This window comes from Papio anubis, chromosome 5, assembly GCF_008728515.1.
Source record: "Papio anubis isolate 15944 chromosome 5, Panubis1.0, whole genome shotgun sequence".
Taxonomy (NCBI): domain Eukaryota; kingdom Metazoa; phylum Chordata; class Mammalia; order Primates; family Cercopithecidae; genus Papio; species Papio anubis.
The window spans coordinates 163,841,843-163,868,164 of NC_044980.1; the positions used below are offsets into that span (position 1 = coordinate 163,841,843).

Sequence of the window (26,322 nt, forward strand, 5' to 3'; positions counted from 1 at the left end):
AATAACAATGTTAGAGAATATCTCCTTGTATGTACATGGGACTATCTTTAGTGACACTTATGTTGAGTAGATTAATAGTTACCCAAAGCTTTTCTTCAAGCCAGCATCCCAGATATTCCTTGGAGCTACAGTGAGACAAAAAAGAGCAATTCAACAACATTTTTTAAAAAAGAGTAATTTTGAAACTGAGAGATATGTGAGGTTTATTATTACTAGTTCCTTCTACTTTTACATATTTTTTAATTTCATAATAAAAATATTTTTCTAAGTAGTATAGTAACCAAGAAACTGATAATAACTCAAATATATGTTTATCCTCATTCACTAAACTTATTTTCCTTTCCTGCAACATTAGGCATAAATCTTTAAATGTGCTGCTTATATGATACTTGAAAAGTGTGTATTTTATTCAGTATTCTAACAACAAAGCAATATAATGTGTAGGATATGTTACAAATAAGAACAAATCACTGGCAGCCCCAAAAATATATGTATATCTGTGCAGGTTAGGGAGAGCAATTTGTAAAATGCCATTGTATAGTATAAACATAGAACGAATTAGTATAAACATAGAACAAATGTGGATTCCCCTTTTTGTGTGTGTGTGTGTGGCACTAATTTTCAGGAACAGTATTTCTTTAGGCCCTTAAATTCTTTAACAGGCTTTATAAAAGGTACCCAACATATCTTCCCATTCTTCAAAACGCTGTTGAACGGTGGTATGGAGAGCCAGCATGTACAACTCCCATCTTGAAACTTATGGCAGAACTGATGCAAAACAGGTAAGCAGTGTGACCGGCAGTGAAAAAAACAGGCTATTAGCAGAAATCTCCAACAGTCTGACTTTCTTTCTTGGTTTGTGTATTTTCAAGGTAGTTAGCAAGAGCCCAGGAACCAAGACTTAAGATGATTAGTGAAAACAGAATTAGAGACGTAAGATTGAGGCCTTTTGAGAGAAAGAACTACAGTATACTTGGCTGTCTATGGGGACTAGGGAAATAGAAAATAAATTGGAAGACTGCAGCCACCATTATTTAAAATATTCAAAGGTACAAAATGAAGAGAGGGCAGCTATTTTAACTATTTCAGTGCTTAAATGCAATTCTATAGAATTTTAACGCAGGAAAGAAGTTTAGAGGTCTCTGAGTTGAGATGCTTTATTTGAGGGATAAGGAAACTGGTCCTCACAGCAATTCATGGGAACATAGTTTGCCTCAGAAGCTCTGGGAATTATTCCTGCTTTCACTTCTAAGCTATGCTTCTTTCTTTATGCCAAGATGCGTGTATTTGGATGATTTATACACTCACAATTTTCATTGAGAGAGCAACTATAACACTTCTCTGAAATTGCCCGATTGACCTTATAATTTGCATAGACTGGCAGAAATTCAAATATTCTGCATATAAATATTAACAAAGATGTAGCTAAAAGAGAAAATCTGGCAATAAGCTAATTGGGTTTAAAATACGTCATTGTGGATATGGCTTAGCACCAAATTACCTGTCCCTTAGCCATCCTGTTTCATCATTGCCCTTTGTAAACTGTGTGTTTAGAAGGGAGGTGTCCAGACAGGGAAAAGGTATGGGTTGCAGCTCTAATGTTACCTCCGGTGCTGAGTTTTTCACAGCAGTAATTTAAAATTTTTACCCTAAAACAAGAAGTGAAAAAAGACCTTGCAAATAAAGAAATATTAGTATCTATCTTTTTTTTTAAACTGTTCATTTTTAAAAGCCACCCTCATAGGTGTCTTAAAGGAAGGGTGGCTTTGTATTTTATATTAGAAATTTAGTGTGCTTTTTAATTATATTTCCATTTTTCAACCAGAAAATTGACATGATTTATTACTGATACAACATTTAATACTAAAGGGAAAAAAATCATTGCATTTTATATTATAAAGTATTTTATGTCAGCCATAGGCAGATAATTTTTTTTTAATTTTACCTTAAGTTCTGGGATACAGGAGCAGAATATGCAGGTTTGTTACACAGGTGTGCATGTGCCATGGTGGTTTGCTGCGCCTGTCAGCCCATCACCTAGGTTTTAAGCCCCGCATGCATTAGGTATTTGTCCTAATGCTCTCCATCCCCTTGCCCCCCATCCCCCAACAGGCCCCAGTGTGTGATGTTCTCCTCCCTGTGTCCATGTGATCTCATTGTTCACCTCCCACTTATAAGTGAGAACATGTGATGTTTGGTTTTCTGTTCCTGTGTTAGTTTGCTGAGAATAATTGTTTCCAGCTTCATCCATGTCCCTGCGAAGGACATGAACTCATTCTTTTTTATGGCTGCATAGTATTCCATGGTGTATATATGCCATATTTTCTTAATCCAGTCTGTCATTGATGGACATTTGGGTTGGTTCCAAGTCTTTGCTATTGTGAATAGTGCCGCAATAAACATACGTGTGCATGTGTCTTCATAGCAGCATGATTTATAATCCTTTGGGTATATACCCAGTAATGGGATGGCTGGGTCAAATGGTACTTCTGATTCTAGATCCTTGAGGAAATGCCACACTGTCTTCCACAATGGTTGAACTGATTTATACTCCTGCCAACAATGGAAAAGCGTTCCTCTTTCTCCACAGCCTCACCAGCATCTGTTGTTTCCTGACTCTCTAATGATTACCATTCTAACAGGCATGAGACGGGATCTCACTGTGGTTTTGATTTGCATTTCTCTAATGACCAGTGATGATGAGCTTTTTTTTTTCATATTTTGTTGGCCACATAAATGTCTTCTTTTGAGAAGTATCTGTTCATATTCTATGCTCACTTTTTGATGGAGTTGTTTGTTTTTTTCTTGTAAATTTGTTTAAGTTCCTTGTAGATTCTGGATATTAGACCATTGTCAGATGGGTACCTTGCAAAAATTTTCTCCCATTCTGTAGGTTGCCTGTTCACTTTGATGATGTTTCTTTTGCTGTGCAGAAGCTCTTCAGTGTGATTAGATCCTGTTTGTCAATGTTGGCTTTTGTTGCAATTGCTTTTGGTGTTTTCATCATGAAGTCCCATGCCTATGTCCTGAAAGGTATTGCCTAGGTTTTCTTCTAGGATTTTTATGGTTTTGGTTTTTACATTCAAGTCTTTAATCCATCTTGAGTTAATTTTTGCATAAGGTGTAAGGAAGGGGTCCAGTTTCAGTTTAATGCATATGGCTAGCCAGTTTCCCCAGCACCATTTATTAAATAGGAGATCTTTTCCCCATTGCTTGTTATTGTCAGATTTGTCAAAGATCAGATGGTTGTAGATGTGTGGTGTTATTTCTGAGGCCTCTATTCTGTTCCATTGGTTTATGTATCTGTTTTTGTACCAGTATCATGCTATTTTGGTTACTGTAGCCTTGCAGCATAGTATGAAGTCAGGTGGCATGATGCCTCAAGCTTTGTTCTTTTTGCTTAGGATTGTCTTGGCTACACGGGCTCATTTTTGGTTCCATATGAAATTTAAAGTAGTTTTTTCTAATTCCGCAAAGAAAGATACTGGTAGTTTGATGGGAATAGCATGTAATCTATAAATTACTTTGAGCAGGATGGCCATTTTCATGATACTGATTCTTCCTATCCATGAGCATGGAATGTTTTTCCATTTGTTTGTGTCCTCTCTTATTTCCTTGAGCAGTGGTTTGTAGTTCTCCTTGAAAAGGTCCTTCACGTCCCTTATAAGTTGTATTCCTAAGTATTGTATTCTCTTTGTAGCAATTGCAAATGGGAGTTCACTCATTATTTGGCTCTCTGCTTGTCTACTGTTGGTGTATAGGAATGCTTGTGATTTTTGCACATTGATTTTGTACCCTGAGACTTTGCTGAAATTGCTTATCAGCTTAAGGAGTTTTGGGGCCGAGACAATGGGGTTTTCTAAATATACAATCATGTCATCTGCAAACAGAGACAATTTGACATCCTGTCTTCCTATCTGAATACCCTTTATTTCTTTCTCTTGCCTGATTGCCCTGGCCAGAACTTCCAATACTTCGTTGAATAGGAGTAGTAAGAGAGGGCATCGTTGTCTTGTGCTGGTTTTCAAAGGGAATGCTTCCAGTTTTTGCCCATTCAGTATGATATTGGCTGTGGGTTTGTCATAAATAGCTCTTACTATTTTGAGATATGTTCCATCAATACCTAGTTTACTGAGAGTTCTTAGCATGGAGGGAATGTTGAATTTTATCGAAGACCTTTTCTGCATCTATTGAGATAATCATATGTGACTTTTGTCATTGGTTCTGTTTATGTGATGGATTATGTTTATCGATTTGCATATGTTGAACCAGCTTTGCATCCTAGGGATAAAGCCAACTTCATCGTGGTGGATAAGCTTTTTAATGTGCTGCTGGATTCAGTTTGTCAGTATTTTATTGAGGATTTTCGCATCGATGTTCATCAGGGATATTGACCTGAAATTTTCTTTTTTTGTTGTATTTCTGCCAGGTTTTGGTATCAGGATGATGCTGGCCTCACAAAATGAGTTAGGGAGGGGTCTGTCTTTTTCTATTGTTCGGAACAGCTTCAGAAGGAATGGTACCAGCTCCTTTTTGTACCTATGGTAGAATTTGGCTGTTAATCTGTCTGGGCTTTTTTTGTTTGGTAGGCTATTAATTACTGCCTCAATTTCAGAACTTGTTATTGATCTTTTCAGGGATTTGACTTGCTCCTGGTTTAGTCTTGGGAAGGTGTATGTGTCCAGGAATTTATCCATTTCTTCTGGATTTTCTAGTTTATTTGTGTAGAGGTGTTTATAGTATTCTCTGATGGTAGTTTGTATTTCTGTGGGATCAGTGGTGATATTCCCTTTATCATTTTTATTGTGTCTATTTGATTCTTCTTTCTTCTTTATTAATCTAGACAGTGGTCCATCTATTTTGTTAATTTTTTCAAAAAAAAAACAACTCCTGGATTCATTGATTTTTCAAAGGATTTTTCATGTCTCTATCTCCTTCAGTTCTGCTCTGATCTTAGTTATTTCTTGTCTTCAGCTAGCTTTGGATTTGTTTGCTCTTGCTTCTCTAGTTCTTTTAATTGTGATGTTAAGGTGTCTATTTTAGATCTTTCCAGCTTTCTGTTGTGGGCATTTAGTGCTATAAATTTCCCCTTAACACTGCTTTAGCTGTGTCCCAGAGATTCTGGTACGTTGTCTCTTTGTTCTCATTGGTTTTAAAGAACTTATTTTTTTCTGACTTAATTTTATTGTTTACCCAGTAGTCATTCAGGAGCAGGTTATTCAGTTTACCTGTAGTTGTGTGGTTCTGAGTGAGTCTCTTAGTGCTGAGTTCTAATTTGATTGCACTGTGGTCTGAGAGACTGTTATGATTTCTGTTCATTTGCATTTGCTGAGGAGTGTTTTACTTCCAATTATGTAGTCGATTTTAGAATACGTGCAATGTGGCACTAAGAATATATACTCTGTCGATTTGGAATGGAGAGTTCTGTAGATGTCTATTAGGTCTACTTGGTCCAGACATGAGTTCAAGTCCTGAATATCCTTCTTAATTTTCTATCTCATCGATCTGTCTAATGTTGACAGTGGGGTGTTAAAGTCTCCCACTATTACTGTGTGGGAGTCTAAATCTCTTTATATGTCTCTAAGAACTTGTTTTATGAATCTGGGTGTTCCTGTATTGGGTGCATGTATATTTATGTTAGCTCTTCTTGTTGCATTGATCCCTTTACCATTACATAATGCCCTTCGTTTTTTTGTTTTTTGTTTTTTGTTTTTTTAAGTCTGTTTCATCTCAGAGACTAGGATTGCCACGCCTGCTTTTTTTTTCTTTCTTTCTATTTGCTTGGTAAATATTCCTCCATCCCTTTATTTTGAGCCTATGGGTGTGTTTGCATGTGAGATGGGTCTCCCGGAATACAGTACACTGATGGGTCTTAACCTTTTATCCAATTTACCAGTCTGTATCTTTTAATTGGGGCATTCAGCTCATTTACATTTAAGGTTAATATTATATGTGAATTTGATCCTGTCATCATGATGCTAGCTGGTTATTTTGCACATTAGTTGATGCAGTTTCTTCATAGTGTCATTGGTCTTTATATTTTGGTGTGTTTTTCCAGTGGCTGGTACCAGTTTTTCCTTTCCATATTGAGTGCTTCCTTTAGGAGCTCTTGTAAGGCAGACCTGGTGGTGACAAAATCCCTCAGCATTTGCTTGTCTGTAAAGGATTTTATTTCTCCTTTGCTTATGAAGCTTAGTTTGGCTGGATATGAAATTCTGGGTTGAAAATTCTTTTCTTTAAGAATGTTGAATATCGGCCCCCACTCTCTTCTGGCTTATAGGGTTTCTGCAGAGAGATTCCGCTGTTAGTCTGATGGGCTTCCCTTTGTGGGTAACCTGACGTTTCTCTCTGGCTGCCCTTAACATTTTTTCCTTCATTTCAACCTTGGAGAATCTGACGATTATGTGTCTTGGAGTTGCTCTTCTCGAGGAGTATGTTAGTGGTGTTCTCTGTATTTCCTGAATTTGAATGTTGGCCCGTTTTGCTAGGTTGGAGAAGTTCTCTTGAAGAATATCCTGAAATGTGTTTTCCAACTTGGTTCCATTCTCCCTATCACTTTCAGGTACACCAATCAGTGGCAGGTTTGATCTTTTCACATAGTCCCATTTTTCTTGGAGTCTTTATTCTTTCCTTTCTTTCCCTTCTTTTTTGTCTAATCTTGTCTTCACATTTTATTTCATTAAGTTTATCTTCAGTCTCTGATACTCTTTCTTCCACTTGATCAATTTGGCTGTTGATACTTGTGTATGCTTCACGAAGTTCTCATGCCATGTTTTTCAGCTCCATCAGGTCATTTATGTTCTTCTCTAAATTGATTATTCCAGTTAGCAGCTTCTCTAACCTTTTATCAAGGTTCATAGCTTCCTTGCATTGGGTTAGAACATGCTCCTTTAGCTCAGAGGAGTTTGTTATTACCCATCTTCTGAAGCCTACTTCTGTCAATTCGTCTGTCTCATTCTCTCCAGTTTTGTGCCCTTGCTGGAGAGGAGCTGCGATCATTTGGAGGAGAAGAGGCATTCTGGTTTTTGGAATTTTCAGTGTTTTTTCTGCTGGTTTTTCCTCATCTTTGTGTATGTATCTAACTTCGATCTTTGAGGCTGATGACCTTTAAATGGAGTTTTTGTATGGGGGTCCTTCATGTTCATGCTGATGTTGTTGCTTTGTGTTTGTTAGTTTTTCTTCTAACAGGTCCCTCTTCTGCAGGTCTGCTGCAGTTTGCTGGAGGTCCAGTCCAGACCCTGTTTGCCTGGGTATCATTAGTGGAGGCTGCAGAACAGCAAAGGTTGCTGCCTGCTCCTTCCTCTGGAAGCTTTGTCCCAGAGGGACACCAGCCTGATGCCAGCCAGAGCTCTCCTGTGTGTCGACCCCTGTTGGGAGGTTTCTCCCATTCAGGAAGCACGGGGGTCAGGGACCAACTTGAGGAGGCAGTCTGTCCCTTAGCAGAGCTGGTGTGCTGTGCTGGGAGAATCCCTGTTGCCAGGATCGGCTGCTCTCTTCAGAGTCAGCAGGCAGGAATGATTAAATCTGCTGAAGTTGTGCCCACAGTCGCCCCTTCCTTCAGGTGCTCTGTCCCAGGAAGATCGGGGTTTTGTCTACAAGCCCCTGACTGGGGCTATTACCTTTACTTCAGAGATGCCCTGCCCAGTGAGGAGGAATCTAGAGAAGCAGCCTTGCCACAGCCGCTTTGCCACACCTAGCCCAGACCTTCCAGCCTCCTTAGCACTGTCAGGGGAAAACTGCCTACTAAAACCTCAGTAATGGCGGATGCCCCCGCTCCCACCAAGCCCGATTGTCCCAGGTCAACTTCAGACTGCTGTGCTGGCAGTGAGAATTTCAAGCCAGTGGTTCTTAGCTTGCTGGGCTCCATGGGAGTGGGACTGCTGAGCAAGACCACTTGGTTCCCTGGCTTCAGCCCCCTTTCCAGGGGAGTGAATGGTTCTGTCCCACTAGGGTTCCAGGTGCCACCGGAGTGTGAAACATTACTCCTGCAGCTAGCTCGGTGTCTGCCCAAACAGCTGCCCAGTTTTGTGCTTGAAACCCAGGGCCGTGGTGGTATAAGCACACAAGGGAATCTCCTGATCTGCATATTGCAAAAACCATGGGAAAAGCATAGTAACCCGGCCGGGTAGCACATTTCCTCATGGCTTCCCTTGGCTGAGGGATGGAGGTCCCCAGCTCCTTGTGCTTCCCAGGTGAAATGATGCCCCATCCTGCTTCTGCTCATCCTCCGTGCCTAACCAGTCCCAATGAGCTGAATTGGGTACCTCACTTGGAAATGCAGAAATCACCCACCTTCTGCATTGGTCTCGCTGGGAGCTGCAGACCGGAGCTCTTCCTATTCGGCCATCTTGGCCCCTCCCCAGATGATTCTTTTTTTTTTTTTTTTGAGACGGAGTCTCAGCCTGTTGCCCAGGCTGGAGTGCAGTGGCCCAATCTTGACTCATTGCAACCTCCGCCTCCCAGGTTCAAGTGATTCTCCTGCCTCAGCCTCCTGAGTACCTGGGATACAAGCATGTGCCACCACACCTGGCCAATTTTTGTGTTTTTAGTAGAGACAGGGTTTTGCCATATTGGCCAGGCTGGTCTCAAACTCCTGACCTCAGGTGATTCACCTGTCTCGGCCTCCCAAAGTGTTGGGATTACAAGCATGAGCCACTGCGCCTGGCCCAGATGATTCTTACCTAGCGCAACTGTCCTAAGAATTACCTTCTGAAATTTTGTTATTTTGGAAAATGTTATCTTGCCTATATTTCTCTAGAATTTAATGCAAATTATGTATGTGCATTTCTTTAATCAGAACTTGCATGCCAACAATCATATGTTCATAATAATATTTCTAATAGGTAATCATTGCACTTAATACTAAAGCATTTTTAAAAAGCATGGAAAAGCAAAAAGTTGTTTTATTCTTGGTAAACAGGTCTTTAGCAATGTCTTGCTTTTTGGTAGTTTTTGTTTTGCTAATCCTTTTTTTAAAATGCCACTATTTCTTAAAAGCCAAAGCAATGTTTAAAAATCAAATATGTCAGGAGGTCATGTTAGTTCTTTACCCTGTTCACACTTCTCCAACCCCAGCAGGAACCAGGGAAGTAGAATTGCTCTCAGTGAATTTATGAGATTTGTTTCTCTTTACTTAAGTTGTATGTAGTGGAAACTGTCACGTGTTTGAAATATGCTTGAAGTATCAGGTAATTCATTACACATATGTGCAGTATTTTAAAACTACTGGATTTCCTATTCATCACTTTAGAATTTGTTTTAAAAATGTATATCAGGCACTGCAGGAAACCTCAAATGTAAATATATATCATTGTCCACGTATTTGTCTAAACTTAGACACCTGGGATGTTTTATTATTATCCATCATCCAGTTGGCATAAAAGAAGGGGCAAGAAATCTGTGATAAAGAATGTCAGGATATCGTTTTGACAGATAAAAAAAGAACTCTTTGATTTAGCAAATAAATGAAAATAATTCTTCCTAATTGTCCTACTATCTTTAGAGTGAAGAAATCAGCATACGTATGTTATCAACAGTTTATAAAATGGAGTGGAATTTAAGAGACAATTGTACTGCTGCTAATTCTTATAAATGAAAATGCTAGGCATTTGAAATCTGTGTTTGGTTTCTTTATCTTCACATATAGTCCATTTTTTTTCTGTATTTCTTAGATCCCAGCGTCTGAATTTCGATGTATCATCTCCTAATGGAATTCTTCTCTTCAGAGAAGCTAGTAAAATGGTTTGCACTTATGGTGAGTATCCTTTTCCATGTGTCTCTGCAATATCGTTTTATCTCTTTGGAGGAAAGAAAGATGTTAGTTATTTTGTTCTTTTGAACTTTCATATCTTTATGAATTTGTGAAGTGGGTAATACAAGTGCAAAAAGCCAGGTAGCTATCATATTGGCATCAGGAGAAGTAAGCAGCATGCCTTTGACTAAATCATGCCTGACCAACTTGATGAATTTCTTTTGGATAAAATTGCAGTGTCAGTAGATGAGGGAATACACTAGATAGAATATTGAAAAGTTACAGCATATTCAAAATTGCTCAGAGTTACATCAGGGAGTTTACTATGTTGAACCAAGGAATGCTTAAACCAGAATGTCACTGAATTGTGGGAGAATATCCTTGTAAAGAGGAGTAAATATCTTTTTATGAGGAACTTTTGGGTACTGCACCTCTAGAAGCAGAGTTCTACAGGAAAGATTGTCCTGTTCAATTATAGTCCTAAATTTAGTATTTGTTTAGCAGTTTGGCCCTTACAACTACCATAAACTCTAATATTTGCCAATTCTGACACTGTCATCAATGAAATTCTCTACTCTCTGTGACCTGTATGTAGATAGGGAATGGAGATAGGGTGGATAAAAACCCTCTGTAATCTAATTTGGCACACAGTGACTGAATGTCAACTGAGCTGGGCTCTGTGCAATGCACTTCTCCTTGATAAATGTTTCCGTGTCCTTTTTTTCCCCCATCTGTTCTTTCCCAAAGCAACAGCAAAGTCTTAAGTAAATTTAGTCTTAAAAATTGCCTGATTTTTTTTTTTTTTTTTTTTTTTTTTTTTTTTGAGATGGAGTCCCACTCTGACACCCAGACTGGACAGTGCAGTGGCACAATCTCAGCTCACTGCAACCTCCGCAACCCAGGCTCAGGTGATCCTCCCACCTCAGCCTCCCAAGTAGCTGGGGTTATAGGCACGCCACCGCACCTGGCTAATTTTTGTATTTTTAATAGAGACAGGGTTTCACCATGTTGGCCAGGCTGGTCTCGAACTCCTGACCTCAAGTGATCTACCCACCTTGGCCTCCCAAAGTAATGGGATTGATTACAGGCATGAGCCACTGCACCCAGCCATGATTCTCCTATTTCTTTTTGAGTATCAAGAAACAAACTTTATAAAATTTTATAAAGTGTCTTTATTTTAATTCTGCATGTGTTTGTGCATGTATGTAAGAACAACCAATAGAAGCATTATCACTTTTTCTAAAGTAAAAGCCTATTTTTAAAAAGAAAAAAATGGGTGTTTTAAGTTGTTTTTACCTCATTTCAGAACACATTCTGGGGCTCTGATCTGTATACATTGTAGGCCTCCATTAAAAATACTTCATTTTAATTGCACATCTGATTTGTAGAATTTGAGATTTTTCATATGTAAAAACTAGAGAAAGCACCTACATAGGAGAGTAAACTTGTACTCTCTTATTTTCATCTGTACCAGTAACTACATTGCCACAACTTTTGTATCCTGTTTGAAAATAGACACATTAAAATCATATAAAGTGGGCCAGGTACAATGGCTTATGCCTGTAATCCCAGCACTTTGGGAGGCCAGGGCAGGCAGATCACTTGAGGCCAGGAGTTCAAGACCAGCCTGATCAACATGGTGAAACCCCATCTCTACTAAAAATACAAAAAAATTAGCCAGGCGTGGTGGCAGGCACCTGTAATCCCAGCTACCCGGGAGGCTGAGGCAGGAGAATCGTTTGAACCCAGGAAGCGGAGGTTGCAGTGAGCCAATATTGCACCATTGTGCTCCAGCCTGGGCAACGAGCGAAACTCTGTCTCAAAAAATAAAATAAAAATAAAATCATATAAAGTGGAAATACTTTGCCTCCTAGAGGTAAAAATGGACGCATTTTTAAAAATTCTAATACAATTTGCCATACTTTTAGTGTATATCTAATTCTGTTCCATGTTTTGTCATATAAGATGTGTGTCTGGACCTTTTTTCAAAAACAGCATGGTATATTAGAAAAAGCACAGTTTTCGAATTTATAAGATCTGAGTACTAATCCTATTACCAATACTTTATGAACTCCATGACCTTCAGCTAAAATACTATATATACCTCTTTGTGACTAGTTTTCTCTTGTATAAAATTAGGACTACTAAATACCTACTGACTTACCTGCCTAGTTGGGATTAAAAAGGTTAATTGAGCTGTTCTGGTAAACGGCCTGACACAGGAGGTAACATGGAATAGTTAATCACTGTTTATGCCTCTCCTTGTTCCAAAGCCTATCTGTTATACTCACCAAGCCAGCCTTCTTTGGACAGGGGTTCAACAACCCACATCATTGTTTTGCTCAGCAGTGCTTCCTGTTTGGATCACACTGCCCTGCTTCCTCTGCCTGTAACCAGTGATGAGTTTCTATTTCCTCACTTATTTAAAGGAAATAAACAGCACATATGTAAGAATCTCTTAGTAATCAATAGGACTTTAACTATGCATACGTTAGATTCCTGTTACCAGTTACAATTGTATCATTCCTACCCCTTTCTCTGGATCTTTCTTTTCACTAAATGTATTTTTTCTTTGGCGGCTTATTTACTGTTGCACTAGGGCTGTTAAGAGAAGCCAGCTTCCTCTTCCAGTATCACTGACTTTCTAGGACAGAATGTATGTCCAGTAAGTGACACCAAAAGGAATCTGACAGAACAATGCCAAATCTATGGGCTTCAAAAGTTCTTCCGTTCTCTGTTGGGTTGTCTGACATAGAAAAAGGCATTGCAGCAAAAGTTGAGAAAAATAACTATGTGAGGATTATCTTGGAGGAGGAGGAAGAGGAGACAGAAGAGAAAGGAAATGAAAGGATAGGAGAAGTGAAGTGGAGTGGGGGAAGAGGCAAAACCTTCAGAGCATTCTTGCAAAGAAAAGCCAGTAAGGAGTTTTCTTACCCGGAAGAAAGATAAGGTTAGAGTAAGGCTCTGCTCCTCAATGTAGACTAATAGTACTGCTAGCCTTCCTTTTGTTACCAGCTTTTATAGTCTTCTATTAGACCATTTATCATACATTACCCTATTGAATCCTCAAGGTAGGTATTATGTGCTACTCACTAGTTATATGGCCTTGGTTAAGTTGCAAGCCTCTCTTGATTCAGCTTCTCGTTAGAGAAAATACTACATACCTCAAAGACGTGGTTGTGAGACTTCAGTTAGGTAATGTATGGAAAGCCCTTAGAGTAGTTACTGACTGTGATTACTGTTAGGAAGAAATTGAAGCTCATAGAGGTTAAAAACTTTGCCAAATATTAAATAGCTAGCAAGTAGCTGAATTGGAATTTCATTCAGTCATACTGACAGTAGTCTTTTCATATTCTTTACTGTCTTTACTGCCTCTTGGGATTTGCCAAAGTAAGATTTTACCATGGATATTTATGATGAAGCACTGTTCTTTAAAGTATGGTGATTTCTATCTCAAAACTTAAAGGAAATCAAAGGTTCAATGGAAAAGTGTCCTTCAACTGGGTTACCAGTGACTCTGACAGTGACTTTGATGCATGCACTTTACATAGAATAATAGAAAAATGTCCTTAACCTCTACTGATTCTCTTGCTGGTCCACATAAGCCATCCAATTTGTCTGTCTTTACCTTCTGTAATGTTTTATTACCCATGCTTTTACCTCTGAAAATTCTAATATACACATTGGAGGAAGATCATGTAGTTGCCATTCAGGAGTCTACAAGATGAGGGAAAGAGTGACTGGGAGGGCACAGAAGAGCCAGGATTGTTTATTTCTTTGGTAAGCCGAGGTGAAGGAAAGGGAAGCCATTAGAGGAAAAAGGCCAGAACATTCTGTGATCCCTTCTGTTTCCATCCTCACTGGGTTTCTTCTCTGATCACCTCTCATGAGCAGTTTTTGGTTAGTCAGTGATCAGGGCGGTGCAGAGAGGGAAGGAATCATTTCCAAATGCAACTGACTTGTTATGTATTTTGTGAAATACCTCCACCTCACTGCTCTGTGAGACTGGCAGAAAAACAATACTTTTGATATGCTGTTTTATTTATCTACAGTCTGTCATGATATACTTTGATGTAAGTTTTTAATTTTGCTTCAGCTCTCAGCTCCTCTTGCCGTTACAGCTCAGGGTCAGCAATGAGGTTAGCCACAGTAGCACAAAACAATTTCCTGTTTGTACAGCCCAGGTAACATTTGGGTGAGGATTAAATTTTACCACATTTTCTACTAGCCCAAGCCTATTATTTCTAATGAGTTTTAAATTGCTTCAAGAACATGTATTTCAAAACTTAGTGCTATGATCCGTTCAGCCTGAGCAACTTAATAAAAGAAATTTCTTTCTTAAATTTTTGGTTAAAATGTTGCATGCAGTGTAATAAATGTTATTACTTTGGAAACCTACTTCTCAGTTTTAAGAACTGGATGATTTTTATGTTCAATTTCCATTTGTCTAATCTTTCCTTCTCTTTGCCTCTGGGTCCTGGTATCTTTAGTGACATCTGTTGGTTGAAGAGTGCACAGAAGGGAGAAATAATGATTGTTTTCATAAGATTGGCCAAAATAGAACTGCTTCATTTCTTCCTTAGGTACCTGATTTAAGAATGCAATGTATAAAGATTCTAAACTTTAAAAATGGATGGTACAAGCTATGATTATTCACTGTACATAAGAATTTACATCAGGGTTCTTTTAAGCAGTATATGCCCTGGGTGTATGTAAGGTATAACTTAATATGCATAAATTGAATTTGTAAAGTGGTATACAAGCCACTGTTTCTCGTCATCACCTAGATAACAGGCCATTTGTTTTCACCATTGGTTTTGCGGAGCTTTAGGGGCCTGTGAAAGTGCCACAGCAGCCCTCCAGAAAAAGGGGGAAAGAAAACTACTTTGCCACTTTGACCAGAACCACCCATCTTTGTAGTTACACTAGACTTGTCCGTAAAAGCTATCACCTGTTAGGGCTTTTTTTTTAAAAAAAAAAAAAAAAAAAAAGAGGCTGAAAATCACTTGCAGGCCGGGCGCGGTGGCTCCAGCCTGTAATCCCAGCACTTTGGGAGGCCGAGGTGGGTGGATCACGAGGTCTGGAGATCGAGACTGTCCTGGCTAACATGGTGAAACCCCGTCTCTACTAAAAATACAAAAAACTAGCCGGGCGTGGTGGCGGGCGCCTGTAGTCTCAGCTACTTGGGAGGCTGAGGCGGGAGAATGGCGTGAACCGGGAGGCGGAGCTTGCAGTGAGCCGAGATCCGGCCACTGCACTCCAGCCTGGGAGCACAGCGAGACTCCGTCTCAAAAAAAAAAAAAAAAAAAAAGAAAATCACTTGCATGTACTATCAGATGTGTTGTAAGAATGGAAGATTAGGATGGTATACAGGCATACTGCTTTTTCTTGTACTTTGCAGATACTGCATTTTTTATAATTTGAAGGTTTACAGCAACCCTGCATCGAGCAAGTATATCAGTGCCAGCATATGCTTACTTTGTGTCTCTGAGTCACATTAATAAATGTGTGTGTACTGACTGCTCTGCTCTGGCCATTCCCCATCTCTTCACCTCTCCTCCGGTCTCCCTATTCTCTGACACAGCAATATTGAAATTAGGCCAATGAATAATGCTACAATGGCCTCTAAGTATTCAAGTGAAAGGAAGAGTTGTACATGTCTCACTTTAAATCAAAAGCTAGAAATGATTAAGCTTAGGGAAGAAGGCATGTCAAATGCTGAGACAGGTCAAAAGCTAGGCCTCTCACACCAAACAGCCAAGTGGTGAATGCAAACGAAAAGCTCTTGAAAGAAATTAAAAATTCTACACTAGCAAACACACACATGATTACAAAAAAAAAAAAAAAAAAAGTGAAACAACCTTATTGCTGATATGGAGAAGGTTTTAGTAGTCTGAGATCAAACCAGTCATCATATTCCCTTAAGGCAAAGCCTAATCCAGAGTAAGGCTCTAACTCTGTTCACTTCTACGAAGGCTGAGAGAGGTGAGGAGGCTACAGAAGAAAAGTTGGAAGCTAGCAGAGGTTGGTTCGTGAGGTTTACAGAAAGAGGCCATCTCCATAACATCAAACTGCAAAGTGAAGCAGCAAGTGCTGATGGAGAAGCTGCAGCAAGTTATCACGATGATCTGGCTAAGATTCATTTTGATGAAGATGGCTACACTAAACAACATTTTTCATGGAGACAAAATGCTATTGGAAGAAGATGCCATCTAGGACTTTCACAGCTAGAGAAGTATTCAGAGGACAAGCTGACTCTCTTGTTAGGGCTTAATACTGATGGTGACTTGAAGCGGAAGCCAATACTCATTCACCATTTTGAAAATCCTAGGGCCCTTAAGAATTATGCTAAATCGCCGGGCGCGGTGGCTCAAGCCTGTAATCCCAGCACTTTGGGAGGCCGAGACGGGCGGATCACGAGGTCAGGAGATCGAGACCATCCTGGCTAACCCGGTGAAACCCCGTCTTTACTAAAAAATACAAAAAACTAGCCGGGCGAGGTGGTGGGCGCCTGTAGTCCCAGCTACTCGGGAGGCTGAGGCAGGAGAATGGCGTAAACCTGGGAGGCGGAGCTTGCACTGAGCTGAGATCCGGCCACTGCACTCCAGCCTGGGCGACAGAGTGAGACTCCGTCTCAAAAAAAAAAAAAAATAGAATTATGTTAAATCTACTCTGCCTGTACTCTAGAAATATAGCAACAAAGACTGGATGACAGCACATCTGTTTACAGCATGCTTTACTATTTTAAGCCCACTGTTGAAGCCTACTGCTCAGAAAAAGATTCCTTTCAAAAGGTTACTGCTCACTGACAGTGCACCTGGTCACCCAGGAGCTCTGATGGAGATGTACAAGGAGATTAATGTTGTTTTCATGTCTGCTAACAACATCCATTCTGCAGCCCATGGGTCAAGGAGTAATTTTGACTTTCAAGTCGTATTATTCAGAAATACATTCCACAAGGCTGTAGCTGCCATAGATAGTGATTCCTCTGATGGATCTGGACAAAGTAAATTGAAAACCTTCCAGAAAGGATTCACTATTCTAGATGCCATCAGGAACATTTGTGATTCACAGGAGGAGGTGAAAATCAACATTTAGCAGGAGTTTGGAAGAAGTTGATTCCAACCCTCATGGGTGACTTTGAAGAGTTCCAAGACTTCAGGGGGGAAATTAACTGCAGATGTGGTTGAAACAGCAAGAGACCTATAATTAGAAGTGGGGACTGAAGATGTGACTGAACTGCCACAGTCTCGTGATCAAACTTGAATGGATGAGGAGTCGCTTCTTCTGGATGACCAACGATGGAATCTACTTGTGGTAAAAAGCTTTAAAATATTACATAACCGTAGTTGATAAAGTGGCAGCACAGTTTGAGAGGATTGACTCCAATTTTTAAAGAAGTTCTCCTGTGGGTCAAATGCTATCAAACAGCATTGTATGCTACAGAGAAATCTTTTGTGAAAGGAAGTCAATTGATGCAGCAGATTTCATTGTTGTCTTATTTTAAGAAATTGCCACAGCCACCTCAACCTTTGGCAACTACCCTGATCGGTCAGCAGCTATCAACATCGAGACCAGACCTTCCACCAGGAAAAAGATTACAACTCCCTAAAGGCTCAGATGATTGCTAGCAATTTTTAGCAATAAAATATTTTTAATTATAGTGTATACATTATTACTTTAGACATAAGGTTGTTGCACAGTTAATAGACTACGGTACAGTGTAAACTTTTATATGCACTGAGAAACAAGAAAAAAGTTGTATGACTAACTTTATTGGGATATTTGCTTTATTGTAGTGGTCTGGAACTGAACTCACAATATTTCCAAGGTGTTATGTATAAGTGATACTTATGTATAAATGATTACAAGAAGATAGCTAAAGAATTCATTGGTCTTGAAATAACTAGAGAGCTAATAAAATGTCACCAAAAAATAACAGTTCTCGAGAGAATAGATTGTCCAGGAACTATGGATACGGTCTTAGATCTTATCAGTTGGTTAGGGCATATGATTACAAAGTAGCAAAGAGTAAGGTTCACAAAAGTCTTGTGGAGGCAGTGGAATGATCGACACCTTGAGGATCCCAAAACCAGGATCAAAGCAAGGCCTTGAGCTGAACACGTGCTTAGATTTCAGTGGATTCCTTCATCCATGCACCTAACATTTGTTGAGCATTCACTTGTTTTGTTTTGTTTTGTTTGAAACAGTCTTGCTCTGTCACCCAGGCTTGGCATGCAGTGGCATGGTCTTAGCTCACTGCAACCTCTGCCTCCTGGGTTCAAGCGATTCTTCTTCCTCAGCCTCCCAAGTAGCGGGAATTACAGGTGCCCACCACCATGCCCTGCTAATTTTTGTATTTTTGGTAGAGACGGTGTTTCACCATGTTGGCCAGGCTGGTCTCAAACTCCTGACCTCAAGTGATCTGCCCGCCTCGGCCCCGCAAAGTGCTAGGATTACAGGCGTAAGCCGCTGTGCCTGGCTGAGCATTTACTGTTAATATGTTTCTGATCCTGTGAGACATAGGAAGATAAATAAGATGCAAAAGGAAAAGAAAAAAAGAAATCCACCAGGGCATGGTGGCTCACACCTGTAATCCCAGCACTTTGGGAGGCCAAGGAGGGTGGGTCACCTGAGGTTGGGAGTTCAAGACCAGCCTGTCCAACATGGAGAAACCCCATCTCTACTAAAAATACAAAATTAGCCGGGTGTGGTGGCGTGTGCCTGTAATTCCAGCTACTCAGGAGGCTGAGGCAGGAGAATTGCTTGAACCCAGAAGGCGGAGGTTGCAGTGAGCTGAGATCGTGCCATTGCACTTCAGCCTAGGCAACAAGAGCAAAACTCCGTCTCAAAAAAAAAAAAAAAAAAAAAAAAGAATCTTACTGTTTCTTCCCTTAAGGAACTTAAGTCCAGCAGGGGAGTCAGACAAATGAAGAAAGAATTATGATGTGTTGTGCTCTGGGTTATCCTTGAGAAGTACTTAGAGTGCCATAGGAGCCCGGAAGAGATTTCTAGCTGAAACGGGAGGTTTAGAGAAGGCAATATTTCTTGAAGGAAAAAGAATAAGGCTCAGAAGTTATAGAAGGGCATTTAAAGGAGAAAATAGATTTTACAAAGCACGTAAATATAGAACAGCCTGGTTGGTTAGGAAACTCAAGGAATTTCAAAATTGCTAAAGACTAAAGCTAATGTTAACGAGCTTTGGCCGGGCGCGGTGGCTCAAGCCTGTAATCCCAGCACTTTGGGAGGCCGAGACGGGCGGATCACGAGGTCAGGAGTTCGAGACCATCCTGGCTAACACGGTGAAACCGTCTCTACTAAAAATACAAAAAAAAGCTAGCAGGCTGGCCGAGGAGTGGTGGCGCCTGTAGTCCCAGCTACTGGGAGAGCTGAGAGCAGGAAGAATAAGCGTGAACCCGGGAGAAGCCCGGAGCTTACGTGAGCTGAGATCAAACCACTGCACACTCAGCGTGGGCGACACAGCGAGACTCATCTCAAAAAAAAAAAAAAGAAAAAAAAACCAAAAAAGCAAAAACAATTTAAAAAAAGGAGCTTTAGGCAGTGAGAGACAACCAGTTATGAAGTAACTTTTGGGTCAAAGTAAAGCATTACAACTTTAGGCTGGGCACAGTGACTCACGCCTGTAATCCTGGCACTTTGGAGGGCCGAGGCACATGGATCACCTGAGGTCAGGAGTTTGACACCAGCCTGGCCTACATGGCGAAACCCCGTCTCTACTAAAAATACGAAAAATTAGCCAGGTGTGGTGGCAGACACCTGTAATCCCAGCTACCTGGGAGGCTAAGGCAAGAGAATTGCTTGAACCTGGGAGACAGAGGTTGCAGTGAGCTGAGATCACACCTTTGCACTCCAGCCTGGGCGACAGCGCAAGACTCTGTTAAAAAAAAAAAAAAAAAAAAAAAAGAATTACAACTTTATCCTTGAAGATACACATTCTTTAAGGAAAATACTGCATAGTATGACCATATTTACATTTTTGAGAAACCACTTTGATAGCGTTGTGGTAGGTGAATTATTTGATGTAAAGCTAGAAGAGAAAGGAATAGAATTAGGCTTTTTTTGGTTTGGTTTTGTTTTTTGTTGAGACAAGATCTCACTCTGTCACCCAGGCTGGAGTGCAGTGTCATGATCATAATTCACTGAACCCTCGAAGTCCTGGGCTCAGGTTATCCTCCCGCCTCAACTTCCTGAGTAGCTGGGACTACAGGCATGTACCACCATGCCTTGTTTTTTTGTTTTTTTTTTTTTTAATTTTAAGTAGAGGACTATGCCCTCACTGGGCAACATAGTGAGGACTATGTTGCCCAGGCTTTTCTCAAACTCCTTACCTCAAGCAATCCTCCCCCCTCAGCCTCCCAAAGTCCTTGGATCACAGGCTTCAGCCACCACGCCTGGCCAGAATTGTTATTTAAATTAGCATACAATGTTAGTAGACATAAAATTATGTCTACTCTTCCTTTCCTGTCTCAACATGATTGCCTCCTATATGATAATATGATTTTACAAAATTTATATTATCACACAAAGAAAAGTATACCAGTTCTTGGGAATTTATAGAATATTGTGTACTACTCTAAGACTATATGTAGGATCCTTGCCATCTTGCCATCTTCAATATAGTTTTCTTTTTGTTACTATTCAGTCTGGGACAAGACTTTCCCCAATACCTAAGTCTATTGTTTGCACATGAGATCACTCAAGAAGTGGTTGCATCTGACTGAGGGACTAGAAGTAGGTTTTGCTGGTAGCCACCAGTTAACAATTGTGCATCTAGTTGAAACTCCTTTCAACAAATAAGAAAAAATATATAATGATTTCAAAATAAACTGTAAGCTTTAAATACTGGGATTTTTTTTTTTCTTTTTCAGTTACTTGGTATGGCTCTATGGAAAAGCAAGAATTATAAAAATGTCCATAACCTTTATAAACTCATTTCTATTTTTCTTCTAAGGAAATAATCTCATGATAGAGGACAGCTAACTACAGCTAAAGATCCTTGATGTTACATTATCCATAATAGTAAAAGCTGGGAAAACAAACAAAATGCTACAAATAGCAAAATGCTTGAATAACACAGAAGGATATGTCAGTTCAGTGGAATACATTGCAACCATTAAAAATTATCTTTTCAGGTTACCCAGCTTATGGAAAATATAAATAATACCATATCAAGGTAGAATTCAAATTTTACCTATGCTGTAGGTCATGTTAGACTTCTATATACATGGCAACAATTGAAAGAAAACATAAACTTCAAAATAGTTTGAAATATTGAGGTTGCAAGTTAATGTTTTTAAGATTTTTATATCTACTAATATGCTTATAAAATAACCTATACAAAATCTTTTATTCAAAAAAGGTAGTGAATCATACGTAAATCTGTAATTACATTATTGGACAACATTACTCCAAGAGTTCGGAAACAAAATTACATCAGTGCTGAAATTCCATCTTCTATGTCAGCAACTTATGCTGCAAAGTTAAGAAAGGTATGGAACCACCATAAGCATACAGCCTGGGGTCGGTCCACTTGCACTACCATGTCTTTTTCTATCATGTTTTTCTGTACCTATCACTTTCTTTCCCATCTTTTTTCATCCAAAATAATTTTTTTTCTTTTGTTGCTTTTCTCTAACTATAAAATAATACACTCATGGAGGGAAAAGATCGAGCAATGTTATTTCAAAATAAACTCTGTAAGCTTTAAATTTTTCATTTTTCACTTGGTACAGGAAAACAAAACCCCCCATTCATCACCCAAAGTTAACCATTATTAACAGTTTAGTGTATGTACCCTTCTATGCTTTTTATGTGTACATACACACGTATTTTCCCAAACTTGATATCATGTTTGCTATTCTGTAATTTGTTGTTTTTTATTTATATTATGGTCATTGTTCTATGTTAGCATATATAAATCTACCTCTTTTTAAATAGCTGCAAAATATTCCATTTTATGGTCATACTATAATTTATTAATCGCCTTTAGCTGAACATCTGCTTTGTCATTATCATTCATAGTGCTTCAGTCAATAACTTTGTACATTCAGCTTTGTGAGTTTCAGTCATTCATTCAACAGATGTGTAATAAGAACAGCAGGTGCTGTTACAGGCTCTTTGGATACCTCAGTGGGCAAACCAAAAAAGAAATTAACTAGTAATTAGAAGGTAGGCTGGGCACAGCTGCTCATGCCTTGTAGTTCTAGCACTTTGGGAGGCTGATGCAGGAGGACTGCTTGAGCCCAGGAGTTTGAGACTAGCCTGGACATCACAGTGAGACCCCGTCTCCATAAAAAAATTAGAAAAGAAAAAGAAGGTAATAAGTGCTATAAAGAAAGAAAGAAAAAAAGAAAAGAAAAGAAAGAAAATAGATTAGGATAAGGGGACATCTAATCCCAGAGAGTGAAACAACAGAGACACTAATTCATTGCTGGTAGAACGCAGAACGGTGCGGCCACTTTAGAAGACAGTTTGGCAGCTTCTTATGAAACTAAACATAGTCATTGTAAGATCCAGTAATCATGCCCCTTGGTATTTACCCAAAGGCATCAAAAACTTATGGTCAGACAAACACATGTACACTGATATTTATAGCAGCTTTATTCTCAATCGCTAAAACTGATTTTCTTCAGTAGGTGAGTGGATAAATAAACAACAGTACAACCAGACAATGGAATGTTATTCGGCACTAAAAAATAATAATAATAAAGCTATAAAATTACAAAAAGATATGTAAGAATCACTCTTACTGAGTGAAAGAAGCCAATCTGAAAAGTCTTACATACTATATAATCCCAACTACGTGACATTCTGGAAAAGGGAAAACTATGAAGACAGTAAAAGCTCAGTGGCTGCCAGTGGTTAGGAGACAGTGAAGGATGAATAGGCAGAGCAGAGGATTTGGGGGGCATTGAAACTCTGTGTGATACTATAATGGTGGATGCGTGTTCATTATACATTTGTCCAAACCCACAGAATGTACACCACCAACAGTGAATGCTGATGTAAACTATGACATTGGCTGATAATGATATGTCAGTATAGGTCCAGATTGTAACAAATGCACCACTCTAGTAGGGGATGTTCATAGTAGGGAAGCTGTGCATGTGTGGGGACAGGAGATGTATGGTAATCGCTGTACCTCTCTCTCAGCTTTGCTGTGATCCTTAAACTCCTTATTGTTAAAAGAGAAAAAAAAATACACACACATATCTTAATTGCCAGGGATTTAGGGACATGTTGCATTATTAGAGTGGTCAAGGTAGGCCTCATTGAAAATATGACATTTGAACAAAGACTTCCAGTAAATAAAGGAGTTAGTCACGTGAATTTCTTGAAGACCATTCTAGGCTGAGGAAACAGCAAGTGGTAGAGTCTTAAGGCAGGAGTGTATCTGGCATGTCTGAAGGGCCGCAAGGAGGTCAGTAGCTGAAGCAGAGTGAACAAAAGGAAGAGTAATAAGAACAGTATCATATAAGGCCTGTAGCCCACTAACATCGCTTTGACTTTAACTGTAAGTAAAACAGAGGACCTCAGGAACATTCTGAGCACAGGAATGACATGGCCTGACCTAAGTTTTTAAAAAATTACTCAGGCTGCTATATTAAGGGTAGACTAGAGAGGATTAAAGGTGTAAGCAGGGAAGTCAGATAAGACAATATTGCAGTAATTCAGGCAAAGTTTGATACTGGCTTTGAACAAAGTAATAGCAGTGGGAGTGGTCAGATTCTGGATATACTATGAAGGTAAGACAAATCAAATTTCTTGATTCATTGGATGAATGGTAGGACAGAAAAAAATATAGTCAAGAGATTTGAATACAAGCAACTAGAAAGAAGTAGTTGCCATCTTATATGGAGATGGAGAAGGCTAAGATGGGTGTGGGGGACTAAAGTTCCATTTTGGTTATGTTGAATTTGAGATGTCGATTAATATCCAAGTGGAAATGTTGAGTACCAATACGGATTTTTGATTCTGGAGTTTGGAAAATAGGTCTAGGGAGTCCTTTGACTCATTCAATGATATTTACAGCTGCAGAACTAGGTAAGAACTAGGAATGAGTGTGCTTGCTTCATCAACACACCTACTAGGACTAGAGGTGAGTGTAAATATAGAGGAAGACTTAGATTTGAGTTCTGGTGCACTCCAGTGTTGGAAGGTAAAAAAGAAGGAACTGGCAAAGAAGATTGAGCGAACACAGAAGAAAATTGAGAGAATGTGTCTTGGAAGACGAGGTGGTCACCTATGACCTATCAAAAGTTGCCAGTCAATCAAGTAAGATGAAGACTAAGAGTCAACCATTACATTTAGCAACCAGAAGTCACTAGTAACCTTGAAAAGAGCACTTTGAGTGGAGCGGGCAGAAATGGAGACAATGAATTGAGCAATATCTAACAGAGGAAGTGAGGCCAAGAGAAGGTTTTACGTGTCTTTTTTTTTTTTTTTTTTTGCATGGAAGAGACAATAGTGTGACTTGTATTCTGATGAGAATGAGCCAATAGCAAACAAACAAGATTGCATAGTAGAGAAGGGCAAAAATTGTTGGTACCTTGTCCTTAAGCACATAAGAGAGAGGAGATGGGAACTAGTTGGACATGTTGAGGGATTGACTTTTACTAAAAACAGTATATGTGAGTGCAGATGCTAGTAGAAAGGTATAAATGGTATGGAATGTTAATATTAGAATATAGAAATGGATCTACACACACACACACACACACATATTTTTTCAAGACCGGGTCTCACTCTGTCACTCAGGCTGGAGTGCAGTGGTGTGATCATGGCTCACTGCAGCTTCAACCTCTTGGACTCAAGTGATCCTCCCACCTCACCCTCCCAAGTAGCTGGGAGTAATGATGCATGCCACTACACCTGGCTCATTTTTTGTAGAGATGGGATTTTGCCATGTTGCCCAGGCTGGTCTCAAGCTACTGGGCTCAAGTGATCCATCCCCTTCAGCCTCCCAAAGTGCTGGGATTACAGATGCAAGCCATTTCACCCAGCCTTTTAAAAATATTTTTAATAAATGTTACCAAATTGCCTTCTAGAATGGTTATACTAATTTTATATTCCCAACAATTTTTTATTTTCCTACATCCTTATCAGCACTGCATTGTGCTCTCTTTTTCAATCTGAAAGGAAAATACTATATTCCCTCCAGCCTTTACAGCTTCAATTCTGTCCCAAACAATTTATGTCCAGAGACCTTGGCTGGTTTGCAGAGAGACAAGAGTGGGTTGAGTAACCTGAAGTAAAAGAACGTCAGCAAGTCGCAGTACTCTTCACATAACTGCGCCTTCCAATGATGACTGAAGACATTCAGCCTATACAGTTGTCAGCTAGCTATCACATTCACTGAGGCACTTGAGCAAAAAGAGGTAGTTTCCTATTTCAAAAGTATTCATCATTCTACTGTTACAAGGTGAAAATAGTATACTAATTACTGTCTTAACCCATTTATGCCTAGTGTTCCATTATTAGGACGCTAAGCTTGTGGGAGTTATTTGTATCCTGTTGCTCAAGGTCATCTCCAAGATCTGATTTTTCACACAAAAAAAATTGCAACGTTCAGCATAAATGGGTTAATACAGATGTGTCTGACATAGTCCAAAAGGCAGGACATATATGCCAAATTGCAACATATTAATACAGAGACAACAGTTATGATTCTAGATAATGCTTCTTGATGATAGATTATCCTGTCCTTTACAGATTTTTTTTCCCCATCGGGCAGTTCTTGGCCTGCTTATTTCATCTGTTGCTACAGAATATAGGACCTTTACTTTCCCCATAAGGATATCAGCATAAAAAGGCCCCAAAAGTTTTCTCACTTTTACCTTGGCCTTCCCAACAAACACAAAACCAGTGAAAATTACCAAAATTACCCTAGCTCTTTTCATCACATGGGTATACAGTGCTGTTCTTTCTTGGGAAAGGGAAGGAGAGAAAATGTCTAACCTTGGTTTAAATTGAATTTGAGGCAAAGGTAGAAAAACAGTGGTTTAGAACTGTTCTTTCCTGGAGTACCTGACTTTCTTAGACATTGATGCCTTTGCGCTTTATCTATCCAGAGTACACTCCTCTTTTTCCAAGTCTGTGTGGCAACTTCAATTATCCTTCAAATTTAACCTGTTCTGTGAAGCCTTTCCCCTGCCTTCCTGCCAAAGGAAAGTTAGCCTCTTTTTCTGTTCACATAACATCTTGACATACCTCTCTGATGGCATTTGTCACAGTGTATGGAATTATTTATTTACAGATCTATTTCCCCCAACAGACTGAACTCCCTCAGGGCAGAGATTTTATTTTATTCATTTGTTTATACCAACACCTCACACATAGTAGCTGTTAAATAAATGCTGTCATATTGAGTTGAATCTTTATGCAACTATTATATCTCTCTAAGGTGAGTTACAATGAGATCATGAAAGAGGGTACGGTATTTGATACGGAGTAAATTACAATATATGCTTCAGCCTTCTAGACACTGGTTTTGTCATTCAGATATATAAATTATAAGCAAAGTCACATGGACTTCTAAGGCTACACAGAAG

The 26,322-nt window shown here is 39.4% G+C and overlaps 1 protein-coding gene across 3 annotated transcripts in view; it reads left to right on the top strand.

The window, feature by feature from the left end:
• The window catches only part of RANBP17 (RAN binding protein 17), a 432,717-nt gene that overhangs the window by 344,435 nt on the left and 61,960 nt on the right, over positions 1-26,322 (top strand). For 2 of the 3 annotated variants that reach the window (XM_017960123.2, XM_017960124.2), the window contains 2 exons: positions 675-782; positions 9,672-9,754. In XM_017960123.2, coding sequence (XP_017815612.1) covers positions 675-782; positions 9,672-9,754 — 191 coding nt within the window. Of the gene's footprint in view, positions 1-674; positions 783-9,671; positions 9,755-21,131; positions 24,545-26,322 lie in introns of those variants that run through there. The other variant, XM_009209561.3, reaches the window with a different exon arrangement.